Raw genomic sequence first — 27,404 nt, forward strand, 5'->3', positions numbered from 1 at the left:
GCATAGACAGACACAAGGTTTACTGGACTGTTTGTGGAGTTTAGACGAAGGCACAGTAGCTGTTTGGTACTGCCAGAAGGTGCTTCTATCATGGTTAGGAGAGATGTTCTTACTGCGAACCCAACTCTGTGTTCACATCTGTCATCCTGGTGTTTCCCCTTCCAGAAGAAGGTGTATTGGCTTTCTTGTAACGAGCTATCATTTGCAAGTCTAGTTTCTTGGAGTGCAGCAATGTCCACGTTTAGTCTGGCAAGTTCAGCATCAATGACAGCTATTTTTCGGTTGTCATCGATAAGTTGTAAGTCATTTGGCAATCCTGTTAACATTGTCCTAATGTTCCAGCTTGCTATACAAAGTGCTGGAGACTTCCTTTGCTTTGTGCGAGCAGGTGTGCTGAGTATCGGCCTGCTTGTCGAGCACCCTAAGCCCCTTGCACCCAAAGGAGCGGCAGACCGTGACGGATCAGCACCCTATTGACTGGGGGCTGCCCAGCTTCAGGCAGGCAGTAGCTGATCAGTGGAGCGTGGCAGCTCCTCCCACCTTCGGAGTCAGCCCGTGGCATCCATTTTCTATGCCAATTGAAATAGGACTTATTACCCGTAACTGCTGACTCCCGTGTTGTGCCCTTGCTTGTAACCACAAAGATGGAGTGACCTCTCCATGACGCAAAACGCCTGGGCAGGGTTATGGAGATCCTGAGTTGCCCAAGCGTCAGGACTCCCCTCTCGGCCTCGCCGATGTGGTCCAGAGGAAAGCAGTGTAGTACATCTGGCACCAACTTGGCTGCAGGAGCTGCCGGAAGAGTTGACTGGTAGCCAGGTCAAACCGCCTAACGGGGCTCCGCTCTGAGTTTTCTGTCAGGGTTTACTTCCTTAGCCTTCCACTATCCCTAGCACTCACAAGGCAGTGAGACTATTTACCCATAGTTGGGGCCCTTGATAGGTGCTGTCACTCCGGGCCAGAGCAAGCCTGGGAGTAGTGATAGCTAAGGGGTCACTCCACTCTCCCCGCAGCCGAACCATGGTCCTATCACCGGTTGCAGTTTAACGTCATACCCAGGACAATATATATATATATATATATATATATATATATATATATATATATATATAACACATACACTATATATATCAGGGCTTTACATTAGCACCCGCCAAATGCGGGTAAAATTCGGCTTTGGCGGGTAATGACTTTAGTCCCACTAGCCACTTTGGCGGGTGGTTTATTCTGTGGTATGACAATATATTTTAATTGTAGTTTTCTCTGAAGGCATCTGATATAATAAACGCACTGCAATGTAATATTACGTGCCTACAACTCCCATGAGCACCTGCATAAACATTCTGACAACATGTTAGAATTGTTTAGAACGTTCGTTAACGTCTCAGATAAAATCAGTGATACGGTAACCTGCAGTTAATGAACGAAGCAACAAAGTTGCTGACGACTGACAAGCGCACTATATGGCGGCATATAGCTGGAGTTCCAAACCCTGCTGCTCAGGGAAAAAGGAGCAGAGATGAGCAGGGCTGGAGCAGCATTTTAAAATCACCGAGGATCGTGATGCGCAAAGCGCGCGCCGAAACATTTGACATATTTAAATGAGAGGGGTGAATTACACATCACACGAGATCTATTCCTGAAATTACTTGTAATGGTGTTTGAATTGAATATCATCAGTTTTGAAAAAAAAAACTCATGTATGTGGCAAGAGTAAGAATAATTTAAGCTTGTTTAATGGTTTGATCTGGCCCAAGCAAGGAGGACAAAAGATACCTTAACCATGTAGACTGTGGAACTGAGATACATTAACAATCTGGCATCCGTTACACCTACACAAAAAACATTCCGGGGGGAAAAAAAAAAAATCAGTATACACCACCATGTTTTAGGCAAAGTTATCCAAGGCAAACATAAATTGAAACTTTCCACTCTATTGCTTTGGCTTATCGAATGATTTATTTTTAAAATCACAAACAAGGCAGGCTACAACCGCGCTGCTGCACATGTAGTACGGAGTAAACCTGAAAAGTAAACCCGATCTGCTCAGAGAGTCATATGAGCTCCTCTTGAGCTCCTCTTTAGCTTCTTTCAAGATATTGAATATAGGGTTTTGATGGCACATCCTATATGGAAAGCCACTAGAGGCAAAACATGGCCACGTTCACATTATACCACAGGTTCCTGAATGTGGTCCTGGAATGCACCATTTTCCCCTGGTTCAGCTATAATCAGCTAATTAACCAATTATACAACAGTTCAGTAATATACAGACTCACTAATTTGATTGGCTGAGCAGCGTTCCATTAGTGCCTATGTTTAGTATAACCGAACTGGGACGTTACCCCTTTTCAACCCACAGAGAACAGATTCTGTTCTTGTTCAAAGAATCCTGAACGGCATTGGTTCAAGAACCTGTTCCCTGTTGGTCGAAAAGGTGTACCTACTCATTCGTAAGTTGTGGTTTTTTTTTTTTTTTTTTTTTGTAGGCTGTAGCCACAATGTCATCATGTTGTCAGAATCAGTGTAACGCATCTCTCATAACCCGGGACGGAACAGTACCGTCGTGTGTGTGTGTATTATTTACCAGCTGGGGGGGGTCCGTATCGTTTAATACCGTGACCGAGGTCTTGAAAATGCTGACCGAGGTCACGGTATTTCACGATACAGACTGACCTTAAACTGGGAAATAATATATTTATTTTTTCATCTCATCTCATTATCTCTAGCCGCTTTATCCTGTTCTACAGGGTCGCAGGCAAGCTGGAGCCTATCCCAGCTGACTACGAAGTTTGAAAATGTAAATTTAACAGCTTCATGAAAGTGCGCTGATGGTTACCATGGAAACCCTGTGTCTCCTGCACTGCGTTCCTCCCCCGAGTCGTGCGTGCGCTCATTCGCTTTTGTGTTCTTGGTCTCAGAGCCGTGCGCACCAAACAGAGACAGAATCAACGTTTAACATCATTAACAATGCACTTTTTACGGAGACGTTTTAATGTTATTCTTTTATTTTTTATCCAGTTGAATATTTAGCGTACAAATGTATTTTCAGCTCTTAAAAATGACCGAGATCCAGACCGCAGGGGCCTCAGAGCTGGCTGCGGCCATGGAGATGAAGAAGACGCTAATAGGAAGATAAGACAGTTCAATGACAAATGGAAGTTCGGGTGAGATTGGCTAGTTCATAGCAAAACCGAAAATACCATGTACTGCGAAGACTGTAGAAAGTCTGGCAAAGACAGGCACCAGCAATTTTAAACTCGAAACTATAAAGGACCACGAAAAGTCAAATGCACACATCGGTACTATAACATCAAAACATGCGAAGACGGCTGGTCACTACAGGACAGCCAGGGACTGAAAGCAATGCTGTCATGAAGTCGGCTGAGCTGGAGAGGATGGAGCTGCTGTTTAGAAACGTTCACGCGATTGGAAAGAAGTTGATCCCGCCCCAGCTATCAACTTATGACCTGCTGGAAGCCTCAGGTCACGAAGACCATTTTTCATGGACCATTCAGGCTCATCTGATGATGAATGTAATGAGGACATTAATGTCTCTCTCTACACATATTCACACACACACCAGGGCTTTACATTAGCACCCGCCAAATGCGGGTAAAATTCGGCTTTGGCGGGTAATGACTTTAGTCCCACTAGCCACTTTGGCAGGTGGTTTATTCTGTGGTATGACAATATATTTTAATTGTAGTTTTCTCTGAAGGCATCTGATATAATAAACTCATTGCAATGTAATATTACGCGCCTACAACTCCCATGAGCACCTGCATAAACATTCTGACAACATATTAGAATTGTTTAGAACGTTCGTTAATGTCTCAGATAAAATCAGTGATACGGTAACCTGCCGTTAATGAACGAAGCAACAAAGTTGCTGACGACTGACAAGCGCACTATGTGGCGGCATATCGCTGAAGTTTCAAACCCTGCTGCTCAGGAAAAAAGGGGCAGAGATGAGCAGGGCTGGAGCAGCATTTTAAAATCACCGAGGTCCGTGATGCGCAAAGCGCGCGCCGAAAATTTTTCGACATTTAAATGACAGTGAATTACACGCCACACGAGATCTATTCCTGAAATCACTTTTAATGGTGTTTGAACTGAATATAATCAGTTTTGAAAAAAAATCATGTATGTGACAAGAGTAAGAATGATTTGAGCTTGTTTAATGGTTTGATCTGGCCCAAGCAAGGAGAACAAAAGATACCTTAACCATGTAGCCTATGGAACTGAGATACATTAACAATCTGGCATCCGTTACACCTACACAAAAATAAATTTTGGGAAAAAATCAGTATACACCACCATGTTTTAAGCAAAGTTATACAAGGCAAACACAAGTTGAAACTTTCCACTCTATTGCTTTGGCTTATCGAATGATTTATTTTTAAAATCACAAACAAGGCAGGCTACAATCGCGCTGCTGCACATGTAGTACGGAGTAAACCTGAAAAGTAAACCCAATCTGCTCAGAGAGTCATATGAGCTCCTCTTGAGCTCCTCTTTAGCTTCTTTCAAGATATTGAATATAGGGTTTTGATGGCGCATCCTATATGGAAAGCCACTAGAGGCAAAACATGGCCACGTTCACATTATACCACAGGTTCCTGAATGTGGTCCTGGAATGCACCATTTTCCCTCAGCTGTAATCAGCTATAATCAGCTAATTAACTAATTATACAACAGTTCAGTAATATACAGACTCACTAATTTGATTGGCTGAGCAGCGTTCCATTAAGGCCTCTGCATGCTCTTGCGACGAGGCTTTCGCAGATAGCTTTTCGCAGACAGTTGTAATTTATCGTTGAGTGGGGAATAATAGGCGTGTGCGATGTTATTCACCGCCACAACGCAAGGGGGTGCGAAGTCGCGAAATCTCTAGGAGTAGTTGGTGGGTGTGGTTAGTGGAATGTTTATCCTCCAGTTACTTATAATGACTAGAACTGGAGTCGTATAGCTGTACGTACTTCCTCACATCCTCGATCAACTGCTCTTCGTGCTGCTCTATCTTCGCTCGTGTTTTTAAAAATGGCGGTCGTGAAAACAAACCAAACCGGGAAAGTAGGGAAGCGGAAGTGCGTGTACAGCGGATGTAGAGTGGACCAATCAGAGCCCTCTTGTCTGCGAGGCTGTCTGCGGTGGTCACAATTTTGGGGAGGTGTGTGCAGAGCGTCTGCGAAGGTGGGGGGGCTTCGCAGACGCCATCTGCGACGCCATCTGCGAGGACTGTGTTGTCAGCATAAATTGGCCCTTAGTGCCCATGTTTAGTATAACCGAACTGGAACGTAACGTTACCCCTTTTCGACCCACAGAGAACGGATTCTGTTCTTGTTCAAAGAGTCCTGAATGGAATTGGTTCAAGAACCTGTTCCCTGTTGGTCGAAAAGGCGTACCTACTCATTCGTAAGGTTTTTTTTTTTTTTTGTAGGCTGTAGCCACGATGTCATGTCAGAATCAGTGTAATGCATCTCTCATAACCTGGGACGGAACAGTACCGTCGTGTGTGTGTGTGTGTGTGTGTGTATTATTTACCAGCTGGGGGGGGGGGGTCCGTGTCGTGAAATACCATGACCGAGGTCTTGAAAATGCTGACCGAGGCCTCTAGGCTGAGGTCACGGTATTTCACGATACAGACCAACTTTAAGCTGGGAAATAATATATTTATTTTTTCATCTCATCTCATTATCTCTAGCTGCTTTATCCTGTTCTACAGGGTCGCAGGCAAGCTGGAGCCTATCCCAGCTGACTACGAAGTGTGAAAATGTAAATTTAACAGCTTCATGAAAGTGCACTGATGGTTACCATGGAAACCCCGTGTCTCCTGCACTGCGTTCCTCCCACGAGTCGTGCGTGTGCTCATTCGCTTTTGTGTTCTTGGTCTCAGAGCCGTGCGCACCATACAGAGACAGAATCAACGTTTAACATCATTAACAATGCACTTTTTACGGAGACGTTTTAATGTTATTCTTTTTATTTTTTTATCCAGTTAAATATTTAGCGTACAAATGTATTTTCAGCTCTTAAAAATGACCGAGGTCCGGACCGTGGGGGCCTCAGAGCTGGCTGCGGCCATGGAGATGAACGAGACGCTAATAGGAAGATAAGACAGTTCAATGACAAATGGAAGTTTGGGTGAGATTGGCTAGTTCATAGCAAAACCGAAAATACCATGTACTGCGAAGACTGTAGAAAGTCTGGCAAAGACAGGCACCAATCATTTTAAACTCAACTATAAAGGACCACAAAAAGTCAAATGCACACATCGGTACTATAACATCAAAACAGGCAAAGACGGCTGGTCACTGCAGGACAGCATTGCTTTCAGTCCCTGGCTGTCATGAAGTCGGTTGAGCTGGAGAGGATGGAGCTGCTGTTTAGAAACGTTCACGCGATTGGAAAGAAGTTGATCCCGCCCCAGCTATCAACTTATGGCCTGCTGGAAGCCTCAGGTCATGAAGACCATTTTTCATGGACCATTCAGACTCATCTGATGATGAATGGAATGAGGACATTTAATGTCTCTCTCTACACATGTTCTCTCTCTCTCTCACACACACACACACACACACACACACACACACAAAATTAATAGATGATACATAATATTTGATAATACACAATACTTGCATATCAAAATATCAAATGTTTTTCAATGATAAATGTTTTGAATTGGACCTTTAATATTAGAATCAGTTCAGTTGTACTGAATGTTATTTTTCATATTGTACGATATTTCATATTGTAAGGGGCTTGAATTTGAGTTCAGTAAACAGAATACTGTGTTTATATTTTTGTCTGAATTGGTTGCATGTTTTCATATAGGGAGCTACCTTAACAGCACTGAATACTTGAGTGCTACTGTAGAGATACACTATCTCACTATCTAAGTGTATCTCTACAGTAGCACTCAAGTATTCAGTGCTGTTAAGGTAGCTCCCTATATGAAAACATGCAACCAATTCAGACAAAAATATAAACACAGTATTCTGTTTATTGAACTCAAATTATATGATTATATATATATATATATATATATATATATATATATATATATAATCATATAATTATATGCTGCCATTCATAATTAAATCTAGATCTTCCGAACTTTAACATTTGGTGAATAAAAAAACTTCGATTTCCTGGCAACAAAATTGTGAGCAAAAAAGTTAATGTAAAGCTCTGCTATATATATATATATATATATATATATATATATATATATATATATAAAATTATGTAAATTGTGTGTGTGTACACAGGTATATACACACTAATTTATTTATATATACACACACACACACACATTAGTGTGTCTGTGTGTGTACACACACGCACGTGTGTTACAGAGAGATAAATTGATTATTTCTTTTACTGATCTTTAATGAATGAATTTATTTTTTTTTTATGAATGAATGAATGAATGAATGAATGAATGAATTTATTTATTTCGAACATGTATAAAAATGTATGTAACTATTTATACATACAAAAGAAAGAAAATGAAAAAAGTGACAAAAAAAGAATAAATAAAATAATATAAAGAGCTAATACATTACAATACACCGCACATTGTTCGAAAAAGGAGTGGGAAGAAGTACAATACTTTTTTTAATTTCCCACCCCTTTTTAACTACCCCGAAATCCAAACTACATTAATACACTTATAAAAATATATACCACATATACACTTCATGATTATCCATATAAATATATAATTACAAAAATAAATATATACTACATACCATATCCATATACATATATATACATATACACATAACTATCTATATAAATATATAATTACAAAAAAAAAAAAATATCTACTACATACTTATCCCTGTAAATATGAAGATATCTATCCCCATAAATAAATATATACCATATACTAAGCTAGTTCTAATATAACAATCAACCCTATTCTATTTATCCCTCATCATCCTCCATTAACATATTTCCTCTGCAATATACTTGTTTAAAAATATTTTTTTGTACCTTTTTTTAAACAGAATTATATTTGCACTTTGTTTTATTTCTGTCTCCAGTCTGTTCCATAAAGTCACCCCACAGCTCGATACGCACATGCTTTTCATATTTGTTCGAACCTTTGGTTTTTTAAAATTTAGGTCTCCCCTTAGATTATATCCCCCCTCTCTCTCACTAAACATTCCTTGTATATTTTTTGGCAATAGATTATTTCTTGCTTTGTACATTATTTGTGCTGTTCTGAATTTGACCAGATCCATAAATTTCAACATGTGTGATTTTATGAATAGTGGGTTTGTGTGATCTCTGTATCCTGTTTTGTTTATTGTCCTTATTGCTCTTTTCTGTATTGTACATATCGGCTGCAGAGTGGTTTTGTAGGTGTTTCCCCAGACTTCGACACAATAAGTCAGATATGGCAAAAATAATGAGTAATATATAGTATGCAAAGATTTACAATCAAGAATATATTTTGTTTTCCACAGAATTGCCGAGCACTTTGCCAGTTTTGCTCGTACGTATCCTACATGAGGTTTCCAGCAGACTTTAGGATCCAAAATCACACCAAGAAATTTAATTTCCTGTACCATTTCTATCTTAGTATTGTCTATTATCAATTCTACATTACAATCTATTTTATGTCTCCCAAACAACATAATCTTTGTTTTGCTTAGATTTAATGATAATTTATTTTTGTCAAACCATAGTTTTAGTTTATTTATTTCAGTTGTGATTATCTCTAAAGTCTGCTGCAAATTCTCACCGGAACAAAAAATATTGGTGTCATCTGCAAACAAAACAAATTTCAATTCTTGCGAAATTGTACATATGTCATTGATGTATATTATGAATAATTTCGGACCTAATATTGACCCCTGTGGTACCCCGCATGTAATGTTCATGAAATCAGATTTATGGTCACCTATCTGCACAAACTGTTGCCTGTTTCTTAGATAGCTCGACAGCCAGCTCCACCCAACTCCCCTAACACCACACTTTTCTAGTTTACTTAATAATATACTATGATCAATAGTATCGAATGCTTTTTTTAGGTCCACAAATACTCCAATTGCTATTTTTTTATTGTCTATACATTTTGTGATTTCCTCTATTAGTTCCATTAGTGCCATCGATGTTGATCTGTCCGTTCTGAATCCATATTGACTGTCTGTAAGGAGGTTGTGTTTTTCAATGAATTTGTCCAGTCTATCTGAAAAAAGTTTTTCGAGTATTTTGGAGAATTGGGGGAGTAAAGAAACAGGCCTGTAGTTTGTGAAATGGTGTCTATCTCCGGTTTTAAACAATGGTATCACTTTTGCAATTTTCATTTTGTCTGGAAATGTACCTGATTGAAAAGATAAATTGCAGATGTGGGTGAGTGGTTTCACAATTCCCTCAATAACTGTCTTTACTGTTGACATGTCTATATCATTCCAGTCTGCAGAAGTTTTGTTTTTACATTTTCTTACAATTTGGATAATTTCTTCCTCATCAGTTGCAGTTAGAAAAATTGTACTTGGATTTCTGTCCCCCATATCTTCTATGTCCCCACATTGTGTTGTTTCGGGTTCCTTTATTTTTGCCGCTAAATCTGGTCCCACATTTACAAAGAATTGATTAAAACCATTCACCACATCCTCCATATTATTTATGGTCTTATCATTTACAGTGTAGTACTCTGGGTAATTTGTAGTTTTGGATCCATTTCTCACAATACCATTCAATACAGTCCATATACCTTTAATATTGTTTTTATTTTTCTCCACTAATTTATTATAATAGTCTTTCTTACATATCCTCATAATATTAGTTAATTTATTTTTATATTTTTTATATTTTTCCTCTGCCTCTATAGTTCGATGCTTTAAGAATTGTCTGTATAATATATTTTTCTTTTTGCAGGCATTTTGTAGCCCCTTGGTGACCCACGGACTATTTGTATATTTATGTATATTACTGTATTTCTTTATAGGACAATTTTTATTATATAGTTCATTGAATATTATTAAAAATTCCTCATATGCTTTATCAACATCTTTTTCTTTATAAACTACATTCCAGTCCTGTATTATTAAGTCATTTTTTAGTGCAATCATGGTTTCTTCAGTTTTCATTCTTATATATTTATAATTTTTATTATCCTTTTTCTTGCTATAATTACAGTAATATACATTAAAAATAGGTAGATGGTCACTGATGTCTGTTAATAGTAGACCGCTCTCTATATTATTTTCCAGGATATTAGTAAATATATTATCTATTAAAGTGGTGCTGTGAGAAGTGATCCTGCTTGGTCTGGTAATAGTTGGGTACAGTCCCATACTTAACATTGAATTAATGAACTCTTCTGTCATTTTATGTTTCTTATGATTTAAGAGGTCGATGTTAAAATCACCACAGATGTACATGACCTTCTGAGTTGATTTTATAAACATACTTTCCATCCAATCTATAAAAACTTCTATGCTTGATCCAGGAGATCTGTATATACAGCTCACCATTATATTTTTCATTTTTTCACAGCATATTTCTATTGTAATACACTCCATCCAATCATCAACAGCTACCGTCATTTTATTATTAATTTTATATTCCAAACTATTATCAACATATATTGCCACTCCCCCTCCTCTTTTGTTCTTTCTATTGATATAATTTAATTCATACCCGTTCAGCTCAAAATCTACTCCCATCTCATCGTTGATCCAAGTTTCTGATATGGCTATTATATTGAATGGAGTATTGAACTGACTGAGATATTCCTTCATTTTATGGAAATTGGCATACAGACTTCTGATATTGAAATGAATAATTGATATCTTATTTCCGTCTCTGATCTTTGCATTGTATTGATATTCAGTGTAATACCGGCAGCTGATATTGATGTTGCTGAAAAGATTATTTTCCGGATCAATATTATTTTCCATATCTTGTATTTTGTGCTCAGTATAATGGAAAGTGTCCAGTTCTTGTGTCCAGTGTCCAGTGTCCAGTCCTTGTGTCATGATTGTAAATTGCTTTATTTGGCTCCCTCAGAATTTGTCCAGTTCCCCAATATCTCGGATGACCAAGATCTTGGCCTCTTCTGGAGATCCCCTCAACTTGATGAAAATCTTGCAGTTTTGTGTCCAAGTGTTTTGGATTTTCCCCTGTTTCCTTAGTAGTCTCGCCTTTTTTGCAATATCTGCATTTTTTTTTGTTAAGTGCTCATTTAAAAACACATCTGAGCCTTTCAGTTTCTTCCCTTGTTTTAACAATTGCATCTTATGCTTTCTGTTGGCAAATCTCATTATTACAGCTGGTTTACCTGTGTTGCTTCTCCGTGGGAGAGGGTGACATGCTTCGATGTTATTGCTTTTTACCTCAATCCCCTTGGAGTGCAGGAATGCTAACACCTGTTTCTCCACAGAGTTAGCATCCTCCTCATTCAGTTCCTCTCCGTCTCTTCTCGCCACTGCTCCAGCATATGAGCGGGGTTGAATCTGCAGTCCGGTCACAATGATGTCATTCATCCGGGTGTACTGCTCCAGCTCCTCCACTCGGTTCTCGAGAATGGCGATCCTCTTTGCCTTCTCTGAATTCTGCAGCCTCAGAGCTTTGACCTCTTCTACCAGGTCCAGGATGGTCTTCTGCTGCACCCTGACAGCAGAGATTTCTTCCCCCAGAAAGTCGAGGGATTTTTTAATATCCTCAATCTCCTCGACCGTAGGAGCTTTCTTCGGGGGCATTGCGTTTGTTATTACGCGGCCCGTTCCTGCGCAACCTCTCGGCCCGCTCTCGCGCAGCCTCGCTCCCGCGCAACCTCTCGGCCCGCTCTCAAAAGCAGTAACAGAGAAAAGATATATTTGTCTTTTATTTCACAGATCTATTCGCGAATGTCTACCACAAATTACATACCTGCAACTCAAAACTCTCTGAGGTTGATGCAGTGTCATGCTGTTTTCTGCATGATGTCCTCTTGATGTGATGCAGTTCCATAGTTCTGCTAATTAGTTAAAGCTCCTCACATTCGGCTGTTTCCGTAGGGCCATACTGTTTATCTCAAGAGGTAGGATATTCAGTCCCAAAATGGAGGAACGCGACCGTGAGCACATCAAAATGATCCCATCTCGTCCACATGATGTTCTTGCGAGACATAGGAAAATGCCATGCACAATTAAAAAAAAAAAAAAATCAGATGACTTTGCAGTCAACACCTCTGAACCTTTGTTAAATAATGTCACATGCATTTTATAAAATTAATAATTCAGTTAAAAATATCTGATTTTGGTTGAGCTATGTTTGAAGCTGTCGTAAAATCCTCGATATATACAATATATATCCCTATAATAATCCCTGTGACCACATTGCAGTAATTGAATTCTGTTTTAATGCGGCCAGCTTTGTAAAGAATAACACATGACCGACCGTGTGGTTATACAGAAATAATGCAATTTGGGGTGGTTACTGCCCACCGGCCCAGCATGCATTTATTTTTGTATAAACGCAAGGTCTGTTGAAATGAATAGCGAGAATAGTGTCTGTCTTTTATATACAGTATAAATTTAATAAAGCTGACTGACATTTGGACATCTGAGATCAGTTCTCACACAAACACAAAACATGGGAATATGCTCGGAGTACATGGCTGTTAAAAAAAAAGTATATGTTGTACTTATTCTTCCTTTTATGAAAATAACGGACATAATATTGTATTCTGAGGTATGAAATCATGAAAATAACATGAAATGGTCACAAATTGCATTCAAAGGTTCAGACTAATTTTGTAGAGAAATTTGTGTGCATGTATAAGTTATACATTTATAAATAAAATAATTCATTTGCACACACACTCGCATCACCCTGTATACGCAATTTAAATTCACAGTCGCGACAAGACGACATTTCAGCTAATGGGAGATTGGGGTCGTCATTTTGGACTGGTCTGATGCCTACTGTAGGCCATTAATTTCATTGCTTCCTACGGGATTAGATAACTAGGAAATAATGGACTAAATATTGTATGAATCTAGCTAGCAACATTCCTGACAAAGAATATTAAAGCTACATAGTGTAGGGTTTTTCAGACAGTATTATATCAAGATTAATGAGACAAGGTTCCTTGACGTGAGCTAATTTAGACCATTCTCCAAAATAAATATAAAATTTGAGATGTCATGCTGTGATTTATATGCCTGTAGTCCATTTTTCTCTAGCTGTCATACAGTTGTTCATTTGCTTTGTTTTCTTACGCTGTTTTATAAAACAACTACGTAAGGTGGATTTATAATAGTTAAAAAAAAAACCCTGTTAAGATATTAAAGAAATGGTTAGTTGTATGAAACGCGTTCTTTATGTTAGCCTGTACTCTCCCAACCCCCATCTAAGTTCCTTTTTTTTAACCTTCCCAGCTTATACCATTGGACACCTCAACAAGACTGTGTGTAAGTAAACTGCTGCAATGCTGCTGAAATTTTATGTTTATATTGTTTGTGCTTCATTTGTTTGTATGTCTGCAGCTTCTCATGAGCTTCAGTCTACACCTGGTGAGTGATACAACTCTTGTACCTTGGCCTTATTTATATTTGTGTTTTCTCATGGACGAGCATGTGCACATAGGTGCCTACCAGCATACTTGCTTGTAATTCTAGCATGCGCTCAAGGGGATGTAATGTAATAAACCAGAAGGTATAGGAAAAGAAAATTGTTGGAAAATGGGGCTCCTGAGTAATGCAAAAAAAAAAAGAAAAAATCTGTTCCATCTTTGGGAGCTACCGATGATTGATCAGGAGTCGAAGAAAGAATAATTGGCCTGTTGTCTGAGTGGGAAGGATGGTGTCATACTCTGATCAGAGCAACACAAGCAAATTGTGCACGTCTGAGCTCGTGTGCGCAGAAAAGGGGCAGCTAGCGCTTTCCTCGGAGTCATTTGAAAAAGATTGTTGCTGTTTTCATCTGTCTCACCATCCCTGGTTGTTAGCTGTTGTGTGATTGGGGGGGGTAATTAGTAGGTGTAAACTGACGACAAAAAACTAAACAGTAGTAGGGAGAATAGAAAGAACTAGTAAAGGAATGGGTGTGATTTGAGTTGTCTCAGCTTTACTTATTGATAATTTGTGCCAACCTTATGCTTAAAAATATGCCTTCCCTTATATAGTACCAGTCAAAAGTTTGGACACATCTACACATTCGTAGTGTTTGGGGTTTTTTTCTTCGTTTTTCTTTTCTGTATTTTGACTATTTTCTGCTTTGTAGCACAATGCTGAAGACATCAAAACTATGAAATAACATGGAATTACGTGGTAAACAAAAGAAGTGTTAAAAAAAACGTTTTGTATTTTAGATTCTTCAAAGTAGCCAGCGTTTACCTTGACGCTTTGCACACTATTGGCATTATCTTAACCAGCTTCATTCACCTGGAATTCTTTTCAATTAAAATGTGTGCCTCGTCAAAAGTTAATTCATATTATGTGAAGAACCGCTGAACTAAGTAAAGAGAAACGACATCATTACTTTTAAGACATGAAGTGTCTCTTTAATTAATAAAAATAAAGAAAAAACATTGAAATAGGTGTCCAAGCTTTTGACTAGTACGCTTGCCTTATTTCACGAACAAAGCTAATGATCATGCCTTACTTATTGATTTTTAATTTAATTTTTAATTTTTTTTAACTTGAGGGCTTGAACAATGGCAAAAATGATCACAAAACAGAGATAGCATAAAGTTGAGACCTTTTTTTTTTTCTCTGCTGCATCCTTTCAAATCATCAAATTGCTCGATTTTGAGTAACCTGTTGCAACCGTAATTAGATTAGTGTTCATTAGGGAAAAGAGACCCTCTTATGTTTTTAAGTGACTTTTTTAAATTCTGTTTAGATTTGGTAGAATTTGTCCAGCTGAATTGATTACAAACGTACAGTGCCATCCACAATTATTGGCACCCCTTATAAAGATTAGTTAAAAGGATTAGAAAAAAATCCCCCCTTTTGGTGAAGTACCTTCATCTCACACTAAAAAAAAAAAAAAGAAAAATCCAGCCTTTCTCTGAATAAATTTAGTTCAATTTAAAAAAAAAACAAATCCCTCAACAAATAACTTAACAAAAACACACGTGCCACTATTATTGGCACCCCTGGAAATTATAGTGAACACAATGTAACTGAAGCATGTTTCCCATTTAAATTGTACATATGAGTTGCTTGGAGTATGTAGGAACTTTCAAGCTGTAATCCATGACTTCCTGATTAACTGGGGAGCAAATATGAGGTGAGATGGAGCCCAGACTCTGTTAGTCATCCATCAACAAGGGAAAGATAAGAGAGAACACAAACCAAATGAGGGAGAAGTGTGTTGACCTTCATAAGGCAGAGAATGATTGTTTAAAAAAAAAGGTTACTTGCCTGAAAATGTCCATTTTTCTACTGTGGGGGCAATAATAAAAAGTGGACACCAACCGGAACTGTTATAAACTTAACTGGAAGAGAACCCAAGTTTATTTTACCCCCACATACAGGGAGGAGGAGGATGCTAAGGCAAGCAAAAAAAAATACCCAAGGATCACTGTTGGTAAATTACAAGAAAAAGTAAAATCTTTGGGTTTCCAAGTCTCCAAAACTTCCATCAGACGCCACCTCTATGCCAACAGGTTATTTGGAAGGTTTGCCAGAAAAAATCCTTTTCTGCCCGTTAACCACAAATGTAAGCGCCTGAAGTTTGTGAAAAACTACTATAACTTTGACTGGAGTTTGTGTTCTCTGGTATGATGGAAAAAAAATGGAGCTTTTTGGCAATAAACACTCAAGGGGGTTTTGATTTAAAAAGAAGGATAGCTGTAATGAAAAGAACCCAATCCCAACTGTAAAATATTGTATAAGTTCTCTGATGTTTTGGGGCTGTTTTTCCTCCAGAGGCCCTGGAAACCTTGTTAGGGTACATGGCATCATGGACTCCATGAAATACCAGGACATTTTAGATCAATCTGACTGCTTCTGTCAGGAAACTAAAACTGGGTCGTCACTGGATCATCATCATCATCATCGTGTTCCCTTTTTCTGGAGATTTTGACTCCTTAGGGTGTGTCTGTTGTATTCAATAGACGCAAAAATTTTGTCCTATCCATTATTCTCCTTATCTGTGGGGCATCTATCCCCAACAGTCTCTCCAACTTCATCCAACTTGGGGAGCGTTCATCAAAAAGTACCTGTTTCTTTAAGTCTCCATTATCCATCCTGCAGACATGCACCAGGTATTTTAATCGCTGGTGTAAGCAGAAGGACTTGATTGGTTTTGTCTCAGTAATGTGGTGTAAGTCTGCATTTGAGTTTGAATCTCTAATCCTCTATCATTTCATGTTTTCTTCAGTTCTATCATCCTTCTGTCTTCTGTATCCACCCTTAACCATCTTCCTCAGGAATCCATTCCATACGACCTCGATCTTTGTGACTTCTTTCGTAGTCAGTCGCCGTGTCTGTACACTGTACAAGAGTCGGGATCTCACACATGCAGTGCACTCTAGTAGACAGGTGTAAACGCTGATCCGTAAGGACATGTTTAAGCTCGTTCCATTTTTCAAATGCGGATCTAATTCTCGAGCCAAGGATCTGCATGTCCTCGCTGGAGTTCGTGATGGTGTAACTTAGGTATTGGAATCTTCTCACATTCTTTATTTTAGTGCTGTTTACATAGATGAGGCTGTCTTGGTTCTTGATGGCTTCATCGGTATTAAAGGCCATTGTTTCTATTTTGGTGTATGACATTTTCAGTCCGAACCAAGTGTACGTGTTCTCATAGATCCAGAGGATGGTTTGTAGTTCCTCAATTGACTCCACAAAAATGGCTTGGTCGTCTGCATATAGAAACTCCATTATTCTATTCTCCCCTCTTGCTCTTGTGTTTTTCCGGAGTTCCCTTGGCGATACCTCGTTAGGAATGCAGTACTTGATTTTGAAGCCTGTCATTGTCCTACTGGATCTTCCAGCAGGACAGTGATCTGAAGCATATGTCCAAATCAACACAGAAATGGTTAACTGACCACAGAAGCTTTTACCATGACCATCTCAGTCCCTTGACCTGAACCCCGTTGAAAACCTGTGCGGTGAGCTGAAGAGGAGAGAGCACAAGAGAGGGCCAAGGACCCTGGACAATGTGGAGAGATTGTGTAGAGGAATGGTCTCCGATGCCCTGCTCTGTATCTCCAACCTTATAAATTGTTATAGGTGACTCAGTGCTGGTTTACTGGCAAAGGGAGGTTGTACCAATAATAGTGCACCCTTTTTCAATACATACACACAAAAAAATTATTGATGAGGGATTTGTTTCTCTCTGAATAAACTGATTTCAGTTAAAGGATGTATTCTTTTTTTTTAATTTATTTTTTATGTTCAGTGTGTGATGAAGCTACTTCACCAAAAATGTACCAGTCTTTACAGGGGGTGCCAATAATCATAGAGGGCACTGTATTGTGGGCGGGTCTTAATGTGCACTTGGGCTGAAAAAAGGCACGGAGGCTATTGGATAAACTTCCTGTTTAACCAGTTGGCATTTGCCCGATGCACAGTAATGTGGAATTGCACAAGACCTTCAGATTTTGGAGGTGTGCATGTTGCTGTCCTCCTCTACTTGCTTCTGTGACTTGTGCTTACCCTATGTCTGTCTTTTGTTTGTTAGTTATACATGCATGCAAGTACACAAGTTTAAATCAGCCTTTTTTCAGAATTTGTAATGAGCCATTGTTTATGCTTATTTAACTCTGCACTTACTAATTCTTTGAATGAGGACTTATGACAATAACTTGTAACTTAGTTTCTTCACATTGTTTAGGTGAAGCAAATGGATTAAAAGGTAATGTTATTTTAAGATTTCTTTTTTGTTTTCTCCCTCAATGGACAAATCATTGTATTAAAGGGTACCCACAGCGAAAAGTAAACTTAGGCTAGAAATATTATACATTTTGCACAAATGCATTTTGACTGCTCCATATTTTCTCACTATGTTGTGTAAAGCTATACTTTAAAATTATTTTGTATTCGTACTCACTCAAGGGTGCAGCCATATTGCCATTTTGTGGGTAGTGTTAAAGGTCAGCATGACGACATATCGTTGATAAGTTTCCTGTATCTTGATTGGCTTGCTGCTCCTGACCCCCCCCCTCCCAATGCAGCTGGATGTATAAAACACTGTTGGAAAAAACAGCAGCGTGCAAAGCCTATGGCTGCAAAAATAATAAACATGATAATGAGGGAAAGCAGTTGTTCTGTACTCCATTGCTGACAACTGAGCAATGTAAACGACTTGCTAAACAGTGGCTACACAATTTGGGAACAGGCCACACTTTAGAAACACACTCCTCTGGTAGAAATTCTGTTGTTTGTGATGACCCTTTTGAGCCTGATTGCTTTGAAAGGAATCTCTTGGGCTATGCAGGTCATGTTAGACTCAAACCTGATGCTGTGCCAATAATATTCCAACACTGTCCATGGAAAAGGGATTTGGGCCATGCAAGCTGATTAACTAGAATAATATAGACATTCAAAGCTTATATATATAAAATATGGCACTGCATAAAAGCAGAGTTCCAGATGAGTGTAAAATGTGTTAGCAAATAATCCCACGTTAGGCTTAAAAAGCAAATTAAAAATAAGCGCTGAATAAAATCCATCTATCTTATATAAATAAAGGTGCACAGATTTCGTTGTCTGGTGGTCAAATGTTGTCCGCTGCTCCTCACTTTGCTCTGCTCCGCTATAAATTCACATTAGTCACTAGCCCGTATAAACCCAGGGATGTGATTTTTCCGCGAATTCGCGGAATTCCGCTTTTTTCACCTCAAAACTTGAAAAAAAAAAATGTTTCCGATTTTTCCCTCAAATCCACATTCGTATCCTATTCGTTCCGACTTTGTTTGAAAGATGGCAGCCTCGGATTTGCATCTTTACGCCTCGATCATGGAGGCTGCCATCTTTCAACTCCTTTGTTTGAAGCGAGCGCATTCATTGGTTGTTACAGAGCGATGGGCCAATCATGTACCTCGTTTCATCTCATTGACGTAATTACGTCATTTACGCAATTACGGCATTGAGATGAAACGAGGTACGTGATTGGCCCATCTCTCTGTAACAACCAATGAACGCGCTTGTTAGATAGCTGTACGTAAGCTCGCTTCAAACAGAGTTGAAAGATGGCAGCCTCCGTGATCGAGCGTAAAGATGCAAATCGAGTTAAAGAAATCGACAGAATAGTGAAAAACAAGTCCCGCTGGGAATGGTTGGAGAAAGAGGTTGCTACAGACGTTGGACATGAGACTGTGAGACATTTGTTCAGCGATTTCGTTCTTTGGGGAGAGGGCAGAGGTCTCTGGCTGTCAAGTTTGGGGATACTGGGACCTCCCCTGCCCGAGCTACGAGCGTCCAAAGTCGGGCTGGAGCCCGGGATAGAAACGAAACCTAAGCGGAACGCCGCGGCTCGCCTCGGGGCGAATTACGTCCCAAGGCGCGGGGCTAGCGGGCCCTGCCGCGCTGGTTCTTTGGGGTGTGTGTGTGTGAGTGAGAGTGTGTGTGTGTGTGTGTGTGTGTGTGTGTGTGTGTGTGTGTGTGTGTGTGAGTGAGAGTGTGAGTGAGAGTGTGAGTGAGAGTGTGTGTGTGAGTGAGAGTGTGTGTGTGTGTGAGAGAGAGTGTGTGAGAGAGAGAGAGAGAGTGAGAGTGTGTGTGCGCGCGCGATTGGGCGCGCGAGAGAGAGTACGTGTGCGCGCGAGCGTGTGCGCGAGCGAGAGAGAGAGAGAGAGTGAGCGAGAGTGTGTGTGTGTCAGAGTTGCATGTTGACCATTAAATTGGCTTGAATTTGTTAATCATGACAAGTTTTTTCTTGTGTGTTTTGCTTGCCATTTTAGTACAATTTTTAAGTCAGAAAACCCCAAAACCCAGGAGCTTCGGGGGGCTTCCCCCCTTGTCCCCCCACCAGGGCGCTGCCCTGGACCAGCTGGGGGCCTGCGGCCCCCAGACCCCCGGCTAAAATTTTCAGATAATTTCACCAGCCCCAAATCACATCCCTGTAAACCATATTAACTAATTGTTGCAGATTGCATGTCTATACATATGTTCATGCACACAAATAAATAAATAGGCTTTATAGCTAGTACGGAGACACACAGAGTTTCCATATATAGCAGGTGGCTTATTAATTTGTGAGTTCTCCATCTGGTTCTGGTCCTCTCACATCAGGCTACCATGCTACACACAGGCTATCATGGTCTGTATATAGTCCATTTCCAGTGGTTACGTTGGACATATGTTTCCATCCAGGTTTATCTGTGAAATAATTCAGTGACCTGTGCCTGTATTATATTGCATAAAAGTTCTTGCTCTTTACAACAAATGCATTCAGTATCAGTTTTTCATTTGGCACACTTTCCACATTAGCACCGGATAGCTGCTGAATCCTTTGACCTGCCTTCCTGACTTTGCACTTGCAACGCACCACCGGTTTCATTATTAGAATCCTCTGATGATTTGCTGCTGAAATCATTTACCAGATGTGGATAGTCCTTTCCTTCCCAGATTGATACAGATATCCGGCTTCTTCGCTGTCCATACTGACTTAAAGAGCTGGGGTTTTTTTTGTTTTTTTTTTGACCTGGCTAAATCCAGGCTAACAAGTATGTTTACATCGGCTACTCTTAACTTCCAGTACCTGGTTGTCAACGAATGTATGTCCCATACTGGACACCATATTGGTTGCCCATGTGCAATAAAACTTGACATGCTTTTGGACTTTTAAGCTCAATAGCTAATTAGGTGGCTGCACTTGTGTGCATCATCATCTATAGGGCTTGTACTTTCAATCAATCAGGGTTAAATGCTGTAGTGGTACCCTTTAAGTTATATGCATGCTCAAATAAGTGACTAAGTGACTACAGCCATAAGTGAATTACATAAGTCCTCTATATTCATCAAGGATCTTGCTTACTGACTTGCCTCCTTACTTACTCGCTTGCTTGCTTTATTTATTTGCTAAACCAGCAGGCGCTTCAGCTGAACTACAGCCATGTATGGGAAGTGACGCAGCTTCAAAGAACCAAACTGCTGAAGCAGATATTTCTTCATAATAACAGGACAAAGAAAGTGATGGAGTATCATTTGAAAACAAGATCTGTCAGCATTCAAAGGAGGAACTGCATGGCTGAGCTGAACTTGGTGTCCCTATCAGCATCTGGAAGAATGTGTAAAACATTAGCTTTTTTTTTTTTTTTTTTTTCCTCAAAGAGCAATTTTTCATAAAATTCCATTTTGGTAATGGAATACCACGCTTTAATGTAGACTGATGGAGAAATTAGTTAAAATTTTAAAATGTACATGTGCAGATATAATGTTTTTTAAAGGGCACCATTTTATTCATTTTATGTATTTTGTGTTTTTCTGTGATTTATTGTTTGTATTTAGTCCCAAGTAACCTTGAGTTTGGAGTGGTGTGTGTGTGGTTTTTTTAATATTCAGTCCAAATCCCACTATAGTCTGATATAGCTTGATGCACGCTAACAGATTTGATTTTTTTTTTTTTAAGACTATGCAGTCCATCTTCATTAGTCATGACTGTATATGGACTTTTGATGCTCACAGAAAAAAAAAATTGTCACACAGTCATTGCCCTTTGCGGTGTTTTATAGAAAGCTGAAGTGGTAAAAAATGTGTTGAGCTTAAAGTGCATATTCTGGACCAATTTCTTTTTTTTTTATATGAAAGAATGTCCCTTTACACACTCATCCAGAAGGGTAATTTTGCACAAGACCATCAGTCTACAGCAGAAAAAAATTAAATAACAAAACGCGTCTGGAAAAATCCCAAGGGAGTTTGGAGCCAGATTCGTGACGTTACCTGCGGAAGCACCAACAGGCTGCGCGAGCTTTGCATGATTTCAGTGCACAGCCTGTGTAGACCAAGCGCTCCCATTTCTCTCTCATTGTCCGGTCTTTTGGGAAACGATGAGTACTAATCCCATCAAGACTGGTGTTGCTACACCCTCCTACGATCCATCTGTTAACCATTTTAATAATTACGCGATAATGTTGAAGAAATTTGCAGAAAACCACCAGGTCGTTTTCTCATAAACAAACCAGCGCTGATGTAGGATTCAGAAGGAGGCGTCCCGCACGTGACGTCACGAAAATCAATGTTTCCTGGGAAATCCAAATGCCAAGTTTTTTCAGAGGTGGACCAATTCGTCTCAAATGGCTTGATTTCAACTGAATTTTTCTGGTATTGTGCAAGGTAAAAAAAAAAATTGCACAAAATCTGACAGATGTTTAATATAAAATAGAATTACATTGATCTTGCTCCTGAATTTACCCATGATATGCACTTTAATGTACAGTCTTCACCTTCATTTAAATATCTTCAGCTAATTTGGATTTTTTTTTTCTGAGAGAACAAGCTAATATTATGTGACATCCAGAAAGTTTTCCTTTAATCTCTTTTATTAATGATTTGATTTTCTTTAGGTAGAAGATGTATATAAAATATCTGCAGTGTGCAATATTTATATATTTTTTTAATAAATCGGGAGATATCTGGCAGAATTGTATCTGAAAATTTTGACTAAGTGGAGTACTATAGAGGACTTTCACGTGACTTCACCACAACTGTTGATTTGTTTAAGCAGCCATGTTGCTGGACAAGCTTTGTGTTTAACAACAGTGGGCGGCAGGGTGGTGTAGTGGTTAGCACGGTCGCCTCACAGCAAGAAGGTTTTGGGTTCAAACCCAGCAGCCGGTGAGGGCCTTTCTGTGTGGAGTTTGCATGTTCTCCCCATGTCTGCGTGGGTTTCCTCCAGGTGTTCCGGTTTCCCCCACAGTTCAAAGACATGCAGTTAGGTTAATATAGGACGGCCTTGGGCTGGGGTGCCCTTGAGCGAGGCTCCCGATTGCTCCCCGGGCGCTGTTAGCATGACTGCCCACTGCTCTGGGTATGTGTGCTCATTGCTCACGTGTGTGCGCATGTGTATGTTCACTGCTTCAGATGGTTTAAATGCAGAGAGGAAATTTCACAAGTGTGTGATGAAAAAAGTTGTGCTTTCTTTCTTTCAACCAGCACAAATATACGCGAGTGATTGTAAGCCAGATTCAGTGCATCTACAGATAAACTTATGGAAATTACATCTAAAAGAACAATGGCAGAGACCTGTTGTGCTTTTGGATGTAATAACAGATGTGGAGATAAGCCTGGTTTAACTTTTCACTGCTTCCTGGTGGACCCAGAAAGACGAGAAAAATGGTGAGCTGCAGTTAAACGGGAGCACTAGATGATAAAGCATTCCTGTGTGTTTGGAGAGCATTTTATATCAGGTTAGTGTGGAAGCTGTGTTAGTGTGGAAGAATGTGGGTTTTGGACACGATATAATTTTATTAGACCAATGCTTGGCTCGACTAGCAGCTTGTTTATGTACTGATAATGTAGATGATGTTAAATACCATAAAATATGCTAGATCTAGGCCCTGGCTTGTTTATTACTATTAGAAGCCCACGTTTGAGCTTACCTTTTGTCATAATAAAGTATTTTTCTTTCTCAGGAATTTCCCGTAACATTCCGGCATGCACAAAACATGCCTCAAAATGTTGTTAGGCATCTGTACTTTTGTCTGCCTTTAGCATCTCTAGTGTATTTAGAAGTTCTAAAGACTAAACGGTCTAGGATGCTGTAGTATCCCAAATCCGGTAGCTGGTTTGTTGAACACTTTTCAAATGAAATAAATACATGTAATAATAATAATAATAAGTTAAATTTATATAGCGCCTTTCAAGAAACCCAAGGACACTTTACAATTATAGACAAGGAAAAAAAATAAAATAAAAAAATACATAAATACAAAATAAATAAAATAAAGTGTGTAAATTAAGAAGCCTTTGTTTTTTTATTTTTATAACATGTAAATTCAAGCACAGTGAAATTCCTCCTCTGTATTTAATCCATCTGAAGCGGTGAACAAGCGTGCGCGCACAGAGAGCGAGCGTAGTGTGCAGAATAAATAAATACATTTGTGGGTAAAATATGGATCTGTGATGCCTGCATGTTTCAGCTTTTTAATGTAACACAATCTGCTGGTATAAAACAAATTTTTAATCGTTTCAGAGGGATTGTACTGACTGCAGTTGTTTGGATTTTCATTACTAACTGTTGTGGCTCTTTCTTTGTTTGCCTGGCAGTATGGCAGACGCTGCATGATAATCTGTGACTGCAGTGAAAGTCCTCTATAGCTGGGATGTGAACTCATTAACCATCAGCTAGAAATTCTCTAGTGTGTCTGTGGATGATTACATAGAATTATCTTTAGAGGAATCACCAAGGGTTCCACTGACATGAGGAATTATGGATGTATTTTTCTTTGAATGTCCCTATTAAAATTAGCATACATCGGATGTTGGAAAAAATTCTGTATGATCATTAGGCCACTCATTTTATATTATCTGGTTGACGGATCTGCCAAAGTGCTGAGAAAAGTGCCGCTTGAAAAAAATTTCAACTTTATTTATTTTTTATTTTTCCCCCGCCGATCTCTTGAAAGATGCAGATGTGAAAATAATTTTATTTAATCTAAATTAAACGTTAAATCGCATCTTTATCATGACCATTTGATACATCACGATACAACTTGCCATTTTTTCGGTCACTGTATTGACCCCACTGTATTCGCGTCTCGTGTCTCGAGAGTTCCCAAAGCGCATTGCGAATAATGGCGGCGTCCAGGAAGCGTGTTCATGCCATGTGAGAAGAATCGAATAACAAATCACAATGACTTCGTTCGTGAAGGTTCGTTTAAATGGGGGACAAGCTGCATTTAAGCAGTCTGCCGAAGGAGAAACTGTCGGCGAGTTTATTATGCGTGTGGCAGACTGTGCTCTGGCCGATATCCTGACCGTTTGAGTCGGCAACAATGGTCATCGAGCAGATTCGACATAAGCCGACCTACAGATGTCCATGACAGTTGTAGTGGATGAATTTGGCTACAAATTTTTTACAGCGGACATAAGGACCGATCCAGTTGCAATAGATAAAAAAAAGTGACAGTTGCTCATCAGCATTTGATGTCCTCATGAATGTGCAACGAAAGTACACATCCTTGCCCGCAAAAAGGTATGACGAATGGCTGAACTTAAATTAATAATAAATATTTATTAGAATCTAATATTTTTATTGCATTTTTCTTTTCTCCCCAAAAGTTTATTTTCTGTAAATAGTGGCTTACACCCCACACACAAGATCGTCATAAGCATGCTGTACAGCCTGCTATTAATGATATTTTATTACAGATTATGGAGTGGAAGCACCTCTTCTACTGTATCTCTTGTATTATTTATGTTGCACTTAGGTCAGTGCAAGCTACTCTCTGTAGTAGTGAGGGATAAAAGACCTTAGAAGTTGTGTTCTCTTCTCCATCAGCTGTGCAAAGTGCTTCTGACGGTAGGATGTGAAACTAAATGTTTCCTGATTTGTCAGCTTGTGCTGTTACACCATAGATTTTTCTCCTTAGACATTGTTCGTCCTTTTTGACCGCTATAAATTTTGCAAGTAATTCTAAATTTGGAACTGTTCTTTTTTTGTGTGTGTTCAAAATAGTCACTTAAAACTGCTTTGTGGTTGAGCATGTAAACATAAATTACTCTGTGTATTGTTAAGTGTAATTGAAAAGTAATAAAATTTATCTTCACGTTCCAGTTACACACACCCACTAATATGTACGTTTGATTTATTTTGGTCCAATTGTTTATAGCACTGCTTACATTTTTAACTGTTACATTATATGCATACGTTTCTGTTCATGAGACAGATTTGTGAAAAGGTGTGGAGGGTTTTTTTAATTAATTTTTTTTTTAAAGGTACCTTTGCGAGATCTTGCAAAACTCCTGGCGCTGCGAACTAGCAGATACACTTGTGTTGCGCTTTTTATTCCCATTTATGCAGATACTCTTGTATGCTGCATAAATGGGAATAAAATATTATATATATAATATATATTTGAGAGTTAAAATCAACCGTAAAGTTGGCATTCGAGTTGCCCTGCTGAGCCAGCCAGCCCTAAGTGCGTGACATCATAGCGGTAACCGGTTTTAAATTAACACGAAGGGATAGACCAATTTATATCTGGAACTATTTTCAGCCACAGCACAGGCAAAGCACCGCTGCAGGCGCAAAGACACCGCGCAGCGCCTGAAAACGGGTGCGCAGCGCCTGAAAACCCGTTTTCAGGCGCTGCGCGGTGTCTTTGCGCCTGCAGCGGTGCTTTGCCTGTGCTGTGGCTGAAAATAGTTCCAGATATAAATTGGTCTAGTAAATCCCTTCGTGTTTATTTGCATTGATATGTGTACTCGATGTGAATGTACAAGTCATGAGAAATAATTATAAAAAATCTTCCGAAAGAGCCGGCTCCTTATAGTAAGAAGAGCCAAAAGAGCCGAAATTCCCATCACTAGTAAACAATGAATGAACCAGCCGTGGCTGTCACCTGGCGGCAGCGCGCAGTGATAAGAAGGGAGAGAAAATAGTGCCAAGCGATTTCGAGGTCTGACTTTTTATTTGACAACGGTTTTGTGATGCAAATATATCACTCTTTTGAACACATACTGTTTTGAGACGAAAAACGTTTTACTTTCGTGACCCCAACAAACTTGCCGGACTACTTTCGTCTGGACCAAAACTGGACAAGAACTGGACTCACAGGATGCTGTCAGGGGTAAGTCAGTGTGTTTGCACGACACTATTGATGGGGATGCCATACAGATTCATGTCAAAAATCCCGAACTATCCCTTTAAGGCCGAGGCCTTTTATACAGCTATAGACAAGTCATATAAATAAAAAATTTATGGTGAAAGTAAGAAGTACCGACTGATTTGACTTCACTGATTGTGGGTTGACTCTCATTAAAACAGGATAGGTGTTATAACTTATGCATCATACATGTACATGCATGCATTTTCACTGATAAAACGTAAAAGGCTCATTAAATAATCAGATGAACTGAGACAATCACATTCTGAAGCAAAATAAATAATCTTATACCGGTAACTTAAATACACAATACAAGTTACATGTCACACACACATCACATTATCTCTAGCCGCTTTATCCTTCTACAGGGTCGCAGGCAAGCTGGAGCCTATCCCAGCTGACTACGGGCGAAAGGCGGGGTACACCCTGGACAAGTCGCCAGGTCATCACAGGGCTGACACATAGACACAGACAACCATTCACACTGACATTCACACCTACGGTCAATTCAGAGTCACCAGTCAACCTAACCTGCATGTCTTTGGACTGTGGGGGAAACCGGAGCACCCGGAGGAAACCCACGCGGACACGGGGAGAACATGCAAACTCCACACAGAAAGGCCCTCGCCGGCCCTGGGGCTCGAACCCAGGACCTTCTTGCTGTGAGGCGACAGCGCTA

General features: G+C 39.5%; 1 protein-coding gene across 6 annotated transcripts in view; it reads left to right on the plus strand.

Annotated features, from left to right (window-relative positions):
- Nucleotides 1-25,687, plus strand: part of LOC132891834 (uncharacterized) — a 44,846-nt gene extending 19,159 nt beyond the window's left edge. Inside the window, exons 5-8 of one of the 6 annotated variants that reach the window (XM_060929860.1) lie at nt 13,386-13,418; nt 13,494-13,520; nt 17,794-17,814; nt 20,988-25,687. In XM_060929860.1, the coding sequence (XP_060785843.1) occupies nt 13,386-13,418; nt 13,494-13,520; nt 17,794-17,814; nt 20,988-21,073 (167 nt within the window). In that variant the 3' untranslated portion in view covers nt 21,074-25,687. The remainder of the gene's footprint in view (nt 1-13,385; nt 13,419-13,493; nt 13,521-17,793; nt 17,815-20,987) is intronic. The other 5 variants (XM_060929861.1, XM_060929865.1, XM_060929862.1 and 2 more) reach the window with 5 other exon arrangements.
- Nucleotides 25,688-27,404: the final 1,717 nt, after the last annotated feature.

This window comes from Neoarius graeffei, chromosome 9, assembly GCF_027579695.1.
Source record: "Neoarius graeffei isolate fNeoGra1 chromosome 9, fNeoGra1.pri, whole genome shotgun sequence".
In the NCBI taxonomy this organism is placed as follows: Eukaryota; Metazoa; Chordata; class Actinopteri; order Siluriformes; family Ariidae; genus Neoarius; species Neoarius graeffei.